This window comes from Bufo bufo, chromosome 3 (genome assembly GCF_905171765.1).
Source record: "Bufo bufo chromosome 3, aBufBuf1.1, whole genome shotgun sequence".
Lineage (NCBI taxonomy): Eukaryota > Metazoa > Chordata > Amphibia > Anura > Bufonidae > Bufo > Bufo bufo.
In genome coordinates this window covers 442378996-442391914 of record NC_053391.1, presented here as the reverse complement: position 1 = coordinate 442391914, position 12919 = coordinate 442378996, and the positions used below count along the sequence as shown (strand labels likewise).

Here is a 12919-nt window from a genome sequence, read left to right as displayed (position 1 = left end):
CTTTTTTTTTTAACTCAAGTATACTCGAAGTCACTCAAATAGTAAAAAATTCTTGTGATAAATGCAACTATAATTCAGTATCACACTTCCTGAAATTTATGTTGTTTTACACACAGCTTTTATAGAATAAGGGCCACTCAGCTTTTAAATGAAACATGCATCTGTTTTATGTTATAAAGGATTGTAATGCATCAGTGGTGAGACACAGTTTCTGCATAAAGAGCCTTTCAAAATAAAAAAGATGAAATTCCTGGAATTATAAAGCCCTCAGTAGTCCTTTGATATAAAGTCTTTAAAAATTCTGAGTTATGTTGGTCCCTGCAGTGTTACAGTGGGTGACTACCACTAATGGCTTCTATTACAATGTCAATCCTTTTTTAGTATGCAATTCAGAGTCCCTGGAAATCTAGTTGTATAGACGGCCATCTATTTGCGCATTGTAATGGCTATCCCTAGTAATTGTCAGTGAACATCTGTTGCCACAAGGTAACTGAGAAATAGCTCACTTGTATGATCCACACAATGAGACAGCTGTGGGGTTTCAATTTGTTCTGCAGTGTTAAGCAGAAATTATAATTTTACTGTTCTGGTGTACTGTAGTTTTGCAATAGTTCTTGATTTAAAAAAAAAGAGGTATTGTACCTACCAAATGTACATTAGGGTGGCTGGGGGGTGTAACTTTAGGATCAGACTACACAGTTTGTCTTCTGTTGACATAGTCACATGAGTCTACGTACATGCAGATACAAAGCAATTGCTAAATTGATTCTTGTTGGATTTATTTATTTTTTTACTTATATAGGGCTGACATATTCCGCAGCGCTTTACAGACATTAGCATCAAGCTGTCCCCAAACTAAGGTCCCTATCAACTAAGGTCCCTACAAGTATGTCTTTGGAGTGTGAGAGGAAACCGGAGTACCTGGAGCAAACACAGGGAGAACACACAAACTCCATGCAGATGTTGTCCTTGGCCAGATTCAGACCTAGCCACTGTGGCTGGATACATTTGGGTGGACCCGCCCATGGTCAGGTTTCTTGATGCAGTTTTGGGAGCCAAAACCAGGAGTGAATAACAAAAAGAGAAAGCGTATATATCCTTTACACTTACTCTTCATTTATGAACCATGATTTTGGCTTCCAAAATTGCATGTAGAAACCTGACTATGTGTTTATGTGGTTAAAAAAATATATATATAAGTTGCAAATGTGGACATTGCCAATGTGCTTTTGAAACTCTTGGTGATCAGCTGGTAATACTAGGTGAACCTGCTGGCACTATTGCATGTTTACTAAGGAGATACAGTATAATAGGGTGCTCATTGAAATCAATGGCAACTCATGTAATAAATGGCTGCACCACGACTGTGCCATTCAGAGCAGGGCCCTCTCCCTATCACTTGCATATGTTCTAGTAAGGCATACAGACAGCCACTGTCTTATACTGTGGACAGTATATAAGTGGAAGAAAAAAAAATGTTTTACAGTTACCTTTGAGAAGCACACTAGCAGTAATATTTTATGCCATTAGGAATTGGGCATGAAAAAACACTGTGAATAGCATCAAAAGTTTTGATCAGTGGGAAAGTTCTGAGACCCCTGCCGATCGGCAGGACCAGTAGAGAGAAGTGCTTGCATATCACGCTCTCTCTCCTTGGTACAGGAGAGGAAGCAGGACAGACTCAATAGAAAGTCTATGGGCCTGTCTCCCTATGTTAGTGTTTCTCTCTCCTTGTTCTGCCAATCGGTGGGAGTCTCAAAACTCAGACCTCCACCAATCAAAACTTTTGTTACATATCTATGAAATATCAAAAGTGACCCTTTAAATATGCCCAAACACTTTATATTAAACTTAGCCGAACCTTGTGATTTCTGTAGGGCCGACCTACTAGCTGATTTGTATGCGGGTGTCCCAACTCTCCTTTGAAAGATGACATCAGAGGAAAGAATATCAGGCATACTGAATTTGACATGCTCAATCATTTTGTTCTGTAGTAAATGTATTGCCACCTTAAAGGCAGATTTACACCACACAATTTTGCCCAGTTATCAGGAAAGAACGTTACTACAAACGTTAGTTCCTAATAATAAACCTGTGTAAATATGCCGCCGATCACGTGACGAGCAAAACGCCCGTTAATCAGGTGAATTAAGCGTTTATACAGCACATGAAATCATCGGTTCTGCCTGAAAACATTGATTCTATGAGGACAAGTGATGGCAGTAGGTGACGGCTGCATTTAAATTCCTCCACTGACGAGCAGGCGGTTATTGGGAAGGAACATTTTTTCTCCTGATAATTGCCTGCTCAGTCAGCACATGTAAATGCACCTTAAGGGCTCATGCACATGGCTGTTGCCCGGCCGTGCCTGTATTGTGGCCTGCAAACAGCGGGTCTGCCACAATATTTGGGCGCAGGCCATTTGCACCCTGCATCACGGATGTAAACCCATTCACTTGAATGGGTCCACGATCTGGAAGGTCCTGTGTGGAACGGGGGCACTGAACCCCACGGAAACACTACGGGCTGCTTATGTGGGGTTTCTGTCCGTGCCTATGCACTGCAAAAAAATGGGTCCGGATCCATCTGCAGAATCCGCACGGAGGTTGGCCATGTAAATTGTGGTTCCCAATGCACGGAATGGCTGATCAACGGTTGTGTGCATGAGCCCTTACGAGTGTAGCCAAAAACCCTTTCTAGTAAAAATGTAATCTAAACCTCACAAGGTATACCTTAGTGTATGAATAATGTGTTCATTCAAAGGACCTGACTGATTGATTTCAAACTTCTCTGCCCACTTTAGCATCTGTCTGTGTATATTACATGAACATTTCTGTAAGTACTAACCCTTGGTGATTAGTAATACATACTGTACAAAACGTAACAATATTATCTGTACACAGTATTGACATGCCTCCAACTCTCTCAGAGCAAATGTTACATAACCTTCACGTCTTTGGCTCATAGAAAAGAAAATTGACAACATTTATGTAAATCAGTGAAAGTAATTCACAAAACCAGATTGTCTTTATTTTGCTTTGAGATGCCTTGGTTTGTGTCTGTTTGCTTCTCACCGCCTCCTGGCATCAGTGATTGTTTAGGGGCTACTGTGCTGTTGAGTCTTTGGTTGAGCTGAAGAACAGTGAGGTTTGATTGGGATTTCTCATTAATCGGTAATGATGGACGACAGTGGAAAAGCAACAAGAAGCATTTATAAAACTAGAAGAGAAACAACAAAATAATGTTAAGGAGGTTTTCCCAAGAAAAAGTATTATACAATGAATACAGCCTTTTAACGATCTATCATTGCAATATTTTTGGTCTTTTTTGACATTGGAGCATCGTCTGAGTGTAGCATTTTATCAGACATTTTCCCTCGATAGAAAAAAAGTCAGAAAAAAGGTAAGAAAAATGTGACTAAAAATTCCACCGTCAAAAAAAGGCTTGTGAAAAACCCATAGCTTTCTTTGGGTTTTTACAAGCCAGAAAAATGCCCAAAAAAGGTGTTGGCACCCGTAAAGGAATTTTTTCACCAAAATGCTGGTTTTGCCTGCTATAAAATTCAGGAAATGTGTTATTACATGCAATACAGGAAGAGCTTGAATCTGCCAGAGCAAGAGCTGCCCATACAGACCCCATATGTACTTAATAAAACAGCCCCTGTAACCTGCAGCTTAAAATAATGACATTGGCTGTATATCTCTGTAATGTACCTGTTCATTTTTACTGTGTAGATACTGAAAATAAACAAACAAACTAATATTGTGACCTGGAAATTATCAACAAGCAAGCCAGCAGTTTATGGACCTTAAAGGGGTTCTCCAGGAATTATGAAAATACTTAAATATTACTTTGTTATAAATATATTTCCAAATACCTTTCATTAGTTATAATGAATCATTTTGTCTAGGGAATAATCATTAGGAGAAAAAAAAAGGCCGCCATCCTATTAGTGCACACAAAGCCTGTTCTAATCACACAGGAGGACAAGTTACTTCACAACAGCTAAAGAGCTGCCTCATCCTCCTCTCTGCTCTGCATCCGGATTACAGATGATAAGATCTTCAGCTGAATCTCTGCAAGAATGGAGTTCATGAGGAGACATGAAGTACAGAGAGGACGGACAGGACAGACTGTGGTAATGAAGACTGCATACAAGTGCTGCTGCTCATTAGCCACATTCCCACCTCCTCTCTGTACTTTATGTCTCCTCATAAACTCCTTTCCTACAGAGATTCAGCTGAAGATCTTATTAAACTTTATTCAGGACCATAATACCTGACAAGCAGAGCAGAGAGGAGGATGAGGCAGCTCTTTGGCTCCATGTTGTGAAGTAACTTGTCCTGCTATGTTACATACTCACTTCTTTCTCAAGTGCTGTTTCCTGTGTTGGTAGTCCGGTCCTTCTCCCATTATTTGTTTACAGATTGTAGCAGTGACATGTAGGTATACGGCACCTGACCACTACAGCCAATCACTGTCCTCCGTGCTGTATCTTTGAGGACAGTGAATGGCTGGAGCGGTCACCTGTTTTTTACCTGTGCACATCACCAAGACGAGAAAGCATACAGCATGGGAATGCACCGCTTCAGCCAGTCACTGTCATGTAGGGCTGAAGACAGTGATTGGCTGCAGTGGTCACATGTCATATACCTACATGTAACCACTGCAACTTGTAAGCAAACAGCAGACGGTCAGGACCAACAGCACAGAGAACTGTGCAGGAGAAAGAAGTGAGTATGTAATCTTTATTACCAGCTGTGGCGAAACCAACCTCGCCACTGGGCTTTGGAGAGGACTGGCTGCTGGCCTCTTGCCCCTGGATTATGGGCCATATACTAACTTTTGAACCCCTGGTCTGATTCATGCCATTTTTTTAATATGTTGTTCCCCTGAATGGATTGATTGCGAATATGTAATTTTTATGTGAATGTGATGTATGGTTTTAGAGTTATGAAAGTTGGGTAGAAAGTATGTTTAACTGTATGTATAATTGAGTCTCCTCTCAGGATAAGGGGAGGGAATATGCTGGGTGTGTTTCTATTGTGCCATTGTCCCATTGTGTGTTTAAAGGGTGATGTCTGTTCTGTTGTCTGCACATGTGTATTGGCGATCTCCCTTTGTCCTCAGAGATAATTGGATTGCTCTTCAGGTTGTCTGGACAGAGAGGAGGAAACCATGATGCATTGTGGGGATATGTTGTCCTATGTCCCAGTCTTCATTCTGGTCCTCTGGGGGCGTGAACGATTGGTTGCTGTAGTTACATTGTATGTGTTGTTAATTACTGATTGGTTGTATTTCAAACCCCTGTGGGCAGTACTATGTTTGTTTTTTGTGAATAAAAGAGGCTGTACTTAAAGTACAGTCAGACCACTGCTTGACCCTCAAAACGGAGCCTTGTCTCGTTATTGGGGGGATCCGCTGTATGCTGTTAGAAGTCCGATTGCCAGGATTGTATGCTTTTCCTGTTCGTCTGCTAGCAGCTATTCGTGAGGTTCCAGTTTGGAGTGCTTCTTTGTATCTAGTTCGGGAGTTGGTGTTCTGCAAGTAGCTGTGCCTGTCTCTCAGAAAGGGGCTTATCGCCTAAACGGATTTTAACCCCTTGTCTGCGGAAACGGTCCGTTACACCAGCATTTTTATGTATTACTAGAACTTTTCTGCCAAAAGGGGAATTAATATGTTAAAGGTATTTTGTCACCCAACTAAACTCATTATTTTTTTTTGTGTACTTATAATCCCTATCCTGCGATATATCTATAAATTATGTTATTAATCATTTTCGTTCAGTAGATATGTCAAAAAACGTACTTTTATAATATTCTAATTTCCTGTCTACCTGCAAGTACGGCGTCTATTGCTGGTAGCAGCCGCAAAAAAACGCCCCCTCCTCCTGTTGATTGACAGGGCCAGCCGTGATCTCCTCCTCCGACTGGCCCTGTCAGCATTTCAAAAATCGCGCGCCTGTGTTGATTCGGCGCAGGCGCTCTGAGATAAGGAGGCTCGCCTCCTCAGCACTCCCTCAGTGCGCCTGCGCCGATGACGTCTTCTCTTTCAGTGACGTCATCGGCGCAGGCGCACTGAGGGAGTGCTGAGGAGGCGAGCCTCCTTATCTCAGAGCGCATGCGCCAAATCAACACAGGCGCGCGATTTTTGAAATGCTGACAGGGCCAGTCGAAGGAGGAGATCGAGGCTGGCCCTGTCAATCAACAGAAGGAGGGGGCGGTTTTCTGCGGCTGCTACCAGCAAGTAGACGCTCTACTTGCTGGTAGAAAGGTAATTAGCATATCATAAAAGTACGTTTTTTGACATATCTACTGAACGAAAATGATTAATAACACAATGTATAGAATTATCGCAGGATAGGGATTATAAGTACACAAAAAAAAAAAATATGAGTTTAGTGGGGTGACAGATGGATTTATATGTTCTTTTTTTACAATGCGTCAGAAGTGCATGCTCTTTTACCTTGATTCCATATTAATTGTGTGTCACTTGTAAAAACACATTGATTTAACACATTTGTCCTGTAAAAATATTTTTTTTATAAATTCATCCTTTTTGCTATGCGTTTTTAAAAACAACATGTAAACTTGGTCTTTGTGTTGCTTTTTAAAAATGCTTAAAAAATGCATGTTTTTTACTGTGATCGTGCCTTTTTTTACAGGTGAAACATGCAGTATTAAATCAATGTGGTAATTGCATTTACAGTTTTTAAAGGTGAAACACGCTGCTTTAACATGTTTCACCTTTAGAGAATGCAAACATGATAAAAAGGAATGCGTTTTTTCATGCTTTTTTGCGATGCCTTTTAAAAAAGCAATATAAAGCAATGTGTAAACTCCCTCAAAAGTATCTAATCTGACTACGTTTACATTGTACATCATAAAAATAACACAGACTGATTAGAAATGGGGGAATAAAAAAAAATGGCAGAACATGGCGGCATTGTGACTTTTTGGACTCAACAAAATTGCATCATATTGCATTTTTACGCCACTTATTCCAGTTTTGAAATGCGGTAAAGCGGTTGTGCTTAAAGGGAACCTGTCACCGGGATTTTGTGTATAGAGCTGAGGACATGGGCTGCTAGATGACCGCTAGCACATCCTCAATACCCAGTCCCCATAGCTCTGTGTGCTTTTGTTGTATATAAAAAACGATTTAATACATATGCAAATTGACCTGAGATGAGTCCTGTATGTGAGATGAGTCAGGGACAGGACTCATCTCAGGTTAATTTGCATATGTATAAAAATCGTTTTTTTTACACAATAAAAGCACACAGAGCTATGGGGACTGGGTATTGAGGATGTGCTAGCGGCCATCTAGCAACCCATATCCTCAGCTCTATACACAAAATCCCGGTGACAGGTTCCCTTTAACCTGTCAAGCTGATTTACGCCAGATTTATGAACTGCAACTGTCAGGAAAATGTTGCAATCTTATCCCAGTAAAAGGGTAACATCTCAACAATTTATCAGACAATGTGCAACCTCACTTACCCATACTTACCTACTTATTTTCCCCGCCTTCTTTAACATCCCTTTTGTAAAAGTGTCTCAACTTGAGTTCCTATACTAAAGATGCTTTAGTCCTGCGCATGCAACTAATCTTTCTTTCTTCTTTCTTTATCAGATCAGTTCCTAACTCAATGCATATCTTCACATCTCAGTATTATTGTTTAGCCTTCAACGAGCACACAAGTGTGCTATACTGTGGAATGCTAGAAGTCTTAGGGCCCCTCCTTCACAGGGTTTGCCAAGAATAGCGGAGAGAAAAGTCCAAGACTTTTTTGTCAGCTAATTGTTCTCCCGAACAGATGCCATTATAGTCAATGGGATCTGTTAGGCCCAGTTCCTGTCAGTTATGTGCTGAATCAGGCACTTCCTTTATTTTCGAACTTCGGCTCCTATAACGGAGCAGAAGAATAGAAATAATAGCCTTAGGCCTCATGCACACGACCGTTGTTCTGGTCCGCATCCGAGCCGCAGTTTTTGCGGCTCGGGTGCGGACCCATTTACTTAAATGGGGCTGCAAAAGATGCGGACAGCACTCCGTGTGCTGTCCACATCCCTTGCTCTATTCCGTGGCCCCGCCAAAAAAATATGACATGTTCTATTCTTGTCCGTTTTGCAGACAAGAATAGGCATTTTGTACATTGGGCTGCCTGTTCCGTTCCGCAAATTGCGGAAGGCACACGGGCGGCTTCCGTGTTTTGCAGATCCTCCAAAAACGGAACGGTCGTGTGCATGAGGCCTTACTGTGAGAGTGCCCTTAGCTGCATCCATGCTCTCAATGAGGGAGAACATATCTTTACTTATAATTCTAGGGCCTTGCATCCGATTCTCCTGTATTGAGGAGCCAACACCAGAAATCCTATGTATTTTGATGCAAGGGCAGTTTGCATGTAGTAGGGTAGTTTGCATGTGTTGGACAACAAGTATTTTTGTATTTGATTATGACTTTGTAAACCTTTTATAAATCTTTATTTTTTTAATACTGTGAGACACACTCTATTGTTCACAGTTTTTATCGTTCTGTTTTATAGTTTTGGATGCAAAAAAATCCATAATAAAAACAATAAAAAATATATGCAACATTTGATAAATTTGGCACAAATTACAGCAATGCAGACTTCTACAAAACTGACGTAAAAATTCCCCTCTTGATAAATCTCCCTTAAATAGCCTGGATTGTATATGAAACCAATGTTAGTCACAGGTGGAGTGTCACTTTAAGTTTTATCTTGTAGGGCTGGGGCCCTCAGATACGTCTCTATTCACTAATCTGTGTCCAGTGTAGTGACTAAGGCCCCAATGTATAGTCAATGTTTAGTAATGAACAATTTGTTCTCAATCATTCCCTGATACTTGAGCAGAGACAATAGTTGTATTATCCTTCTAATTGAAGAATGACTTTATATTACAGAAGATATACTGTAGTATTACAATATTACTACTTTTATTTTCTGAAGCTAACTCCCTGTTTTTACCAGTTAATATCCACACTTTATTGCCTCTATGTTTCTAGCCCCATTCCTGAATACTACATGCTAATAGAACGCCTTTCATTACTTGGAGAGATATCAGTGGTCTTTATTACTCTCAGGTTGCTTATTGTCTAAAAAGACTACACACTAATAACTTTTTATTGCATTTAAATAATTGATGAAGTAGACTTGTAGAACATGTGTAGAATGGACGCATCAAATTATCAAGGTCGGTAATGCTTTACATAATTAGGAATGTGTTGCAGTAGGATAATGTCTAATGCTGGGTGCACATCTTGATTTATGTCTTGGGAACAGGAAAGCAAAAATGATGCTAGTCCCCATACCCATTATCAGTAGACATATAGCTGTGTCTGCTTATTTTGCCATTGAGGTAAATGAGAGAAGATTTAGCCTCCCATTCATCTGATCGGTACACCAAAGGTCCAACGATCAGTAAACCAAAGGTCAAACGATCAGTACACCAAAGGTCAAACGAATATCACTTTTACAACTTGTGTAATAAAATATTTAATACATATATAGAGATATGAAACAGGCTGACCATAAAATGCTCTTTTTCCATGCCACTGAAGCTTCAGTCTGGTTACAGCAAGTCATTGGATCATTTAAACAGTGTTATCTCGATCCTTTTCTTGTATCCAGACTGGGAAATGGTTATATTACTTTTTGATTTATGCCTCTATTACATTTCAGTTAATATGTGTCATTTCTTTTTGTGCTTATATTTCTTAGGTATCCTCATCATGATGTCCCTGTGTGGGAAAGTTCATGTCTATGAATACATCCCTTCATACCGACAGACCGATCTGTGTCATTACCATGAGCAATATTATGATGCGGCATGTACACTGGGTGCATACCATCCCCTCCTCTATGAGAAAATGCTCATACAAAGGATGAACCAAGGGACGGAAGACAATCTTCTCAGAAAAGGAAAAGTCACTCTGCCTGGCTTCAGTACACTGCATTGCCCCATAAATGATCACATTACATAAGAATGCATTGTTTGCCTTTGGAAGACGATGTGCAATAAATTGCTACTGTTGTTAGATCAACAATACTTGAAAAAGATATTGCTTAGACCATTGAAAGGAATTGGTCTTTAAACGTAACCTGGTGGGCATAGAAATATCTGTCTAAGCCAAGAAGTATTTATTACTGCTTTGCCTGAGCAAGATGAGCTTAGCTTTGGGTGGTGAAAGTTGCAATTGCGTGTTGGTTGGGGGGAATCAATATTCTAATGTGGACTTAGAGGAGCTGCTCCTATTAATCCATAATGTGCCATATTGTTACCATGTAATTAAGGAGCTGTCAGCTTTCATGTGTACTTATTAATACATCTTCAGATTTTCCTTGATCTTCTAGAGCTGAGAACTACTTATCGATTAAAAAGTCCATGTGGCCATTTGAAGCTGTAGATATATTTTATGACTTTATAACTAGAGTCACCCACCGGATTGAAACATGCATTTTTCAAACCATGTACAATTACAAATATAAAATGTGTTATACTGTCACAGGGAGAAATATTACATAATATAGTTAGGAAGTATTTGTCTGTAAGATATCTATAGATTAGGACATATGGGATGCAGGAAATACTATATGCTTGTTTATAGGTAGATGTGAGCCAGTAGGTGGGTGTAAGAGTCTTAATACTGTTTAGTTTGGTTCTGGTAATCAGAAAATACCACTAAAATATTTAATCATAGTGTTAATTTAAAGAGATAGCTTCATGACATGCTAATGAGATGTGTCCATAAGCAAAAAGAAGGCTTTTCAGTCAACGCCCGCTTCTGATACTTTATTTTGCACATGAGCTAACTAGAAATGTGATTTTTATTTTCTGTGCTTTGCAAGCTGTTAGACATTGTATTCATGTGTCTGTCTCGTTCTGCTGCTAAATCTAACGCTCCCCATTCTGAACTAACAATGTTGTATCGATGTTAGGTTGCAGTGAGCTTGGTCCAAGGGCCTAGTAAATAGCAGGACAATTGCTTTGAAAATATCGCATGATAGAATATAGTGTGATAGAAAGGAAAAATATAGTCCATGTAATGGGAGGCTCCAGTATTTCTGATTTTACTGTATTTATGTTCAAATGAAGTAGGAGTTCTAATGGGTAAGGAGTTGTGTTAAAAAAGATAATCGAGGGAACTGTTAAGAAGTAGTTTAATATAAGTTACTACTTGATCCAAGTGACCACATAGCCACAGCTTTGCATGGAGGTATTAATATATGTGGCACTCATTTAGTGCTAAGATATTGTACAGTAGAATAGAACTCGAAGTATTACATCTGCCTCACCTGCCAAATGTTGGCAGTAGTACACTGTGCACCAACAAAACCTAAACTGTTGATCTTTTGTTCATTGCCAAGCATCAGGTTGCACTTTATCTGGGATTTACCAAGCACTGATATAGGCTATGTGAATGGCTCTGGGGGTGATTCCTTGCACTTATACTTGATAAACCTAAGCACTGGTTGTACAATTGAGCAACTGAGTGATCATATGGAAAGTGTCCATCATGGTTATCCCGGAAAGGTCACTTGGTATAGTATTAAAGTGGTTGTCCGAGACGTAGAAAAATTTACACTGGAGTAGGCTTACTGTAAAAAAAAAAAAAAAAAACTCACCTGGTCAGAGCATCGTAGTTCCAGAGCTGCAGCTCCCGTCCCCACCAGGCTGGAAGTGCTATGAGCCGTCTACATGGACGTCACCACCAATAGCCAATCAGTGGTCTCAGTGTTGACATGTACCAAAGTGGCACGTGATTGTTGATTCTCAGTGGTCACGTGACATTCCTGCCACGTCTACATGAACATCACTGTTGGCAGCAAATCTGTGGCATTAGTGGTGACATTTGCAGGAACAGCAGTGATATGCATGTAGATGGAACGTCACTTCTGGTGTGGAGGGGATTGAAAGGGATGTGAACTGTGGCATGGAGCTGGAGTCTGAATTCTCTGACCAGGTGAGTCTTTTTTTTTTATAGTGTGCTCGATCCCTTTAAATATTCTCTCGGTCTTTGACAACCCTTTTAAAAACACCCCAGGTAGACTATACACGCTCCATTGAAGCGGGACCACAGAAAGGGACTTCTGGGGTCATTACCTTGTACAGTAATGTTGCTGGTGACCTTGCTCAATAGTAGGCCTAGTCCTCGATAAAGGATCCTATACACTTGAGTGGTTAGTTGAGTTTTGCTTTGCTCCACTGTACTCCTATTCATGTAATGTAATGGATTATCCACATCTAAGAAATCTATTGTATTCTTTCCGCCTGAGTTGCAGGATCACTCATAAATTTTACCTGATCTTTTTGTATTCTTAGTGGTTTCAAGTGAGCCAGACAAATTTTTTACTAGTTTTGATGGTCTTTTGGTAAGATTTTTTTTTTTTACTCTCTGGCGTAATGTCCATTCAGTAAAAATTTTAAATGTTTTCAAGGAACATCATTTTTGAACAATATTTGTACACATTTGAACACTTTTTCTATTTTGGATTTGTACATTTTTATGTATGCACAATGTATAGAATATTTCTTGTAAATAAATACATTGATTTTTTTTTTTACTTTACTGTGTGTTGCGTCAATTTATTGCTGAATGTCTATATTTACCTTAAAAGAGTACCTTTAAAAGGTGACATATATAACTAGTATATGCCATCATTTGTTCTGTGCCATCGCTTGATCATTGGGGATCATCAAAATGAAGTGGTACTTCATAGTTCTTAAACTACTTTCACACTCGCGTTTGGTGCGGATCCGTCATGGATCTGCACAGACGGATTCGTTCAGATAATACAACCGCCTGCATCCGTTCAGAACGGATCCGTTTGTATTATCTGTAACATAGCCAAGACGGATCCGTCTTGAACACCATTGAAAGTCAATGGAGGACG

General features: G+C 39.9%; 1 protein-coding gene across 1 annotated transcript in view; it reads left to right on the top strand.

Annotated features, from left to right (window-relative positions):
• Nucleotides 1-12518, top strand: part of ST6GAL2 (ST6 beta-galactoside alpha-2,6-sialyltransferase 2) — a 167801-nt gene extending 155283 nt beyond the window's left edge. The window contains exon 7 of the mRNA XM_040425058.1: nucleotides 9746-12518. Coding sequence (XP_040280992.1) covers nucleotides 9746-10008 — 263 coding nt within the window. The 3' untranslated portion in view covers nucleotides 10009-12518. The remainder of the gene's footprint in view (nucleotides 1-9745) is intronic.
• The last annotated feature ends 401 nt before the right edge of the window (nucleotides 12519-12919 follow it).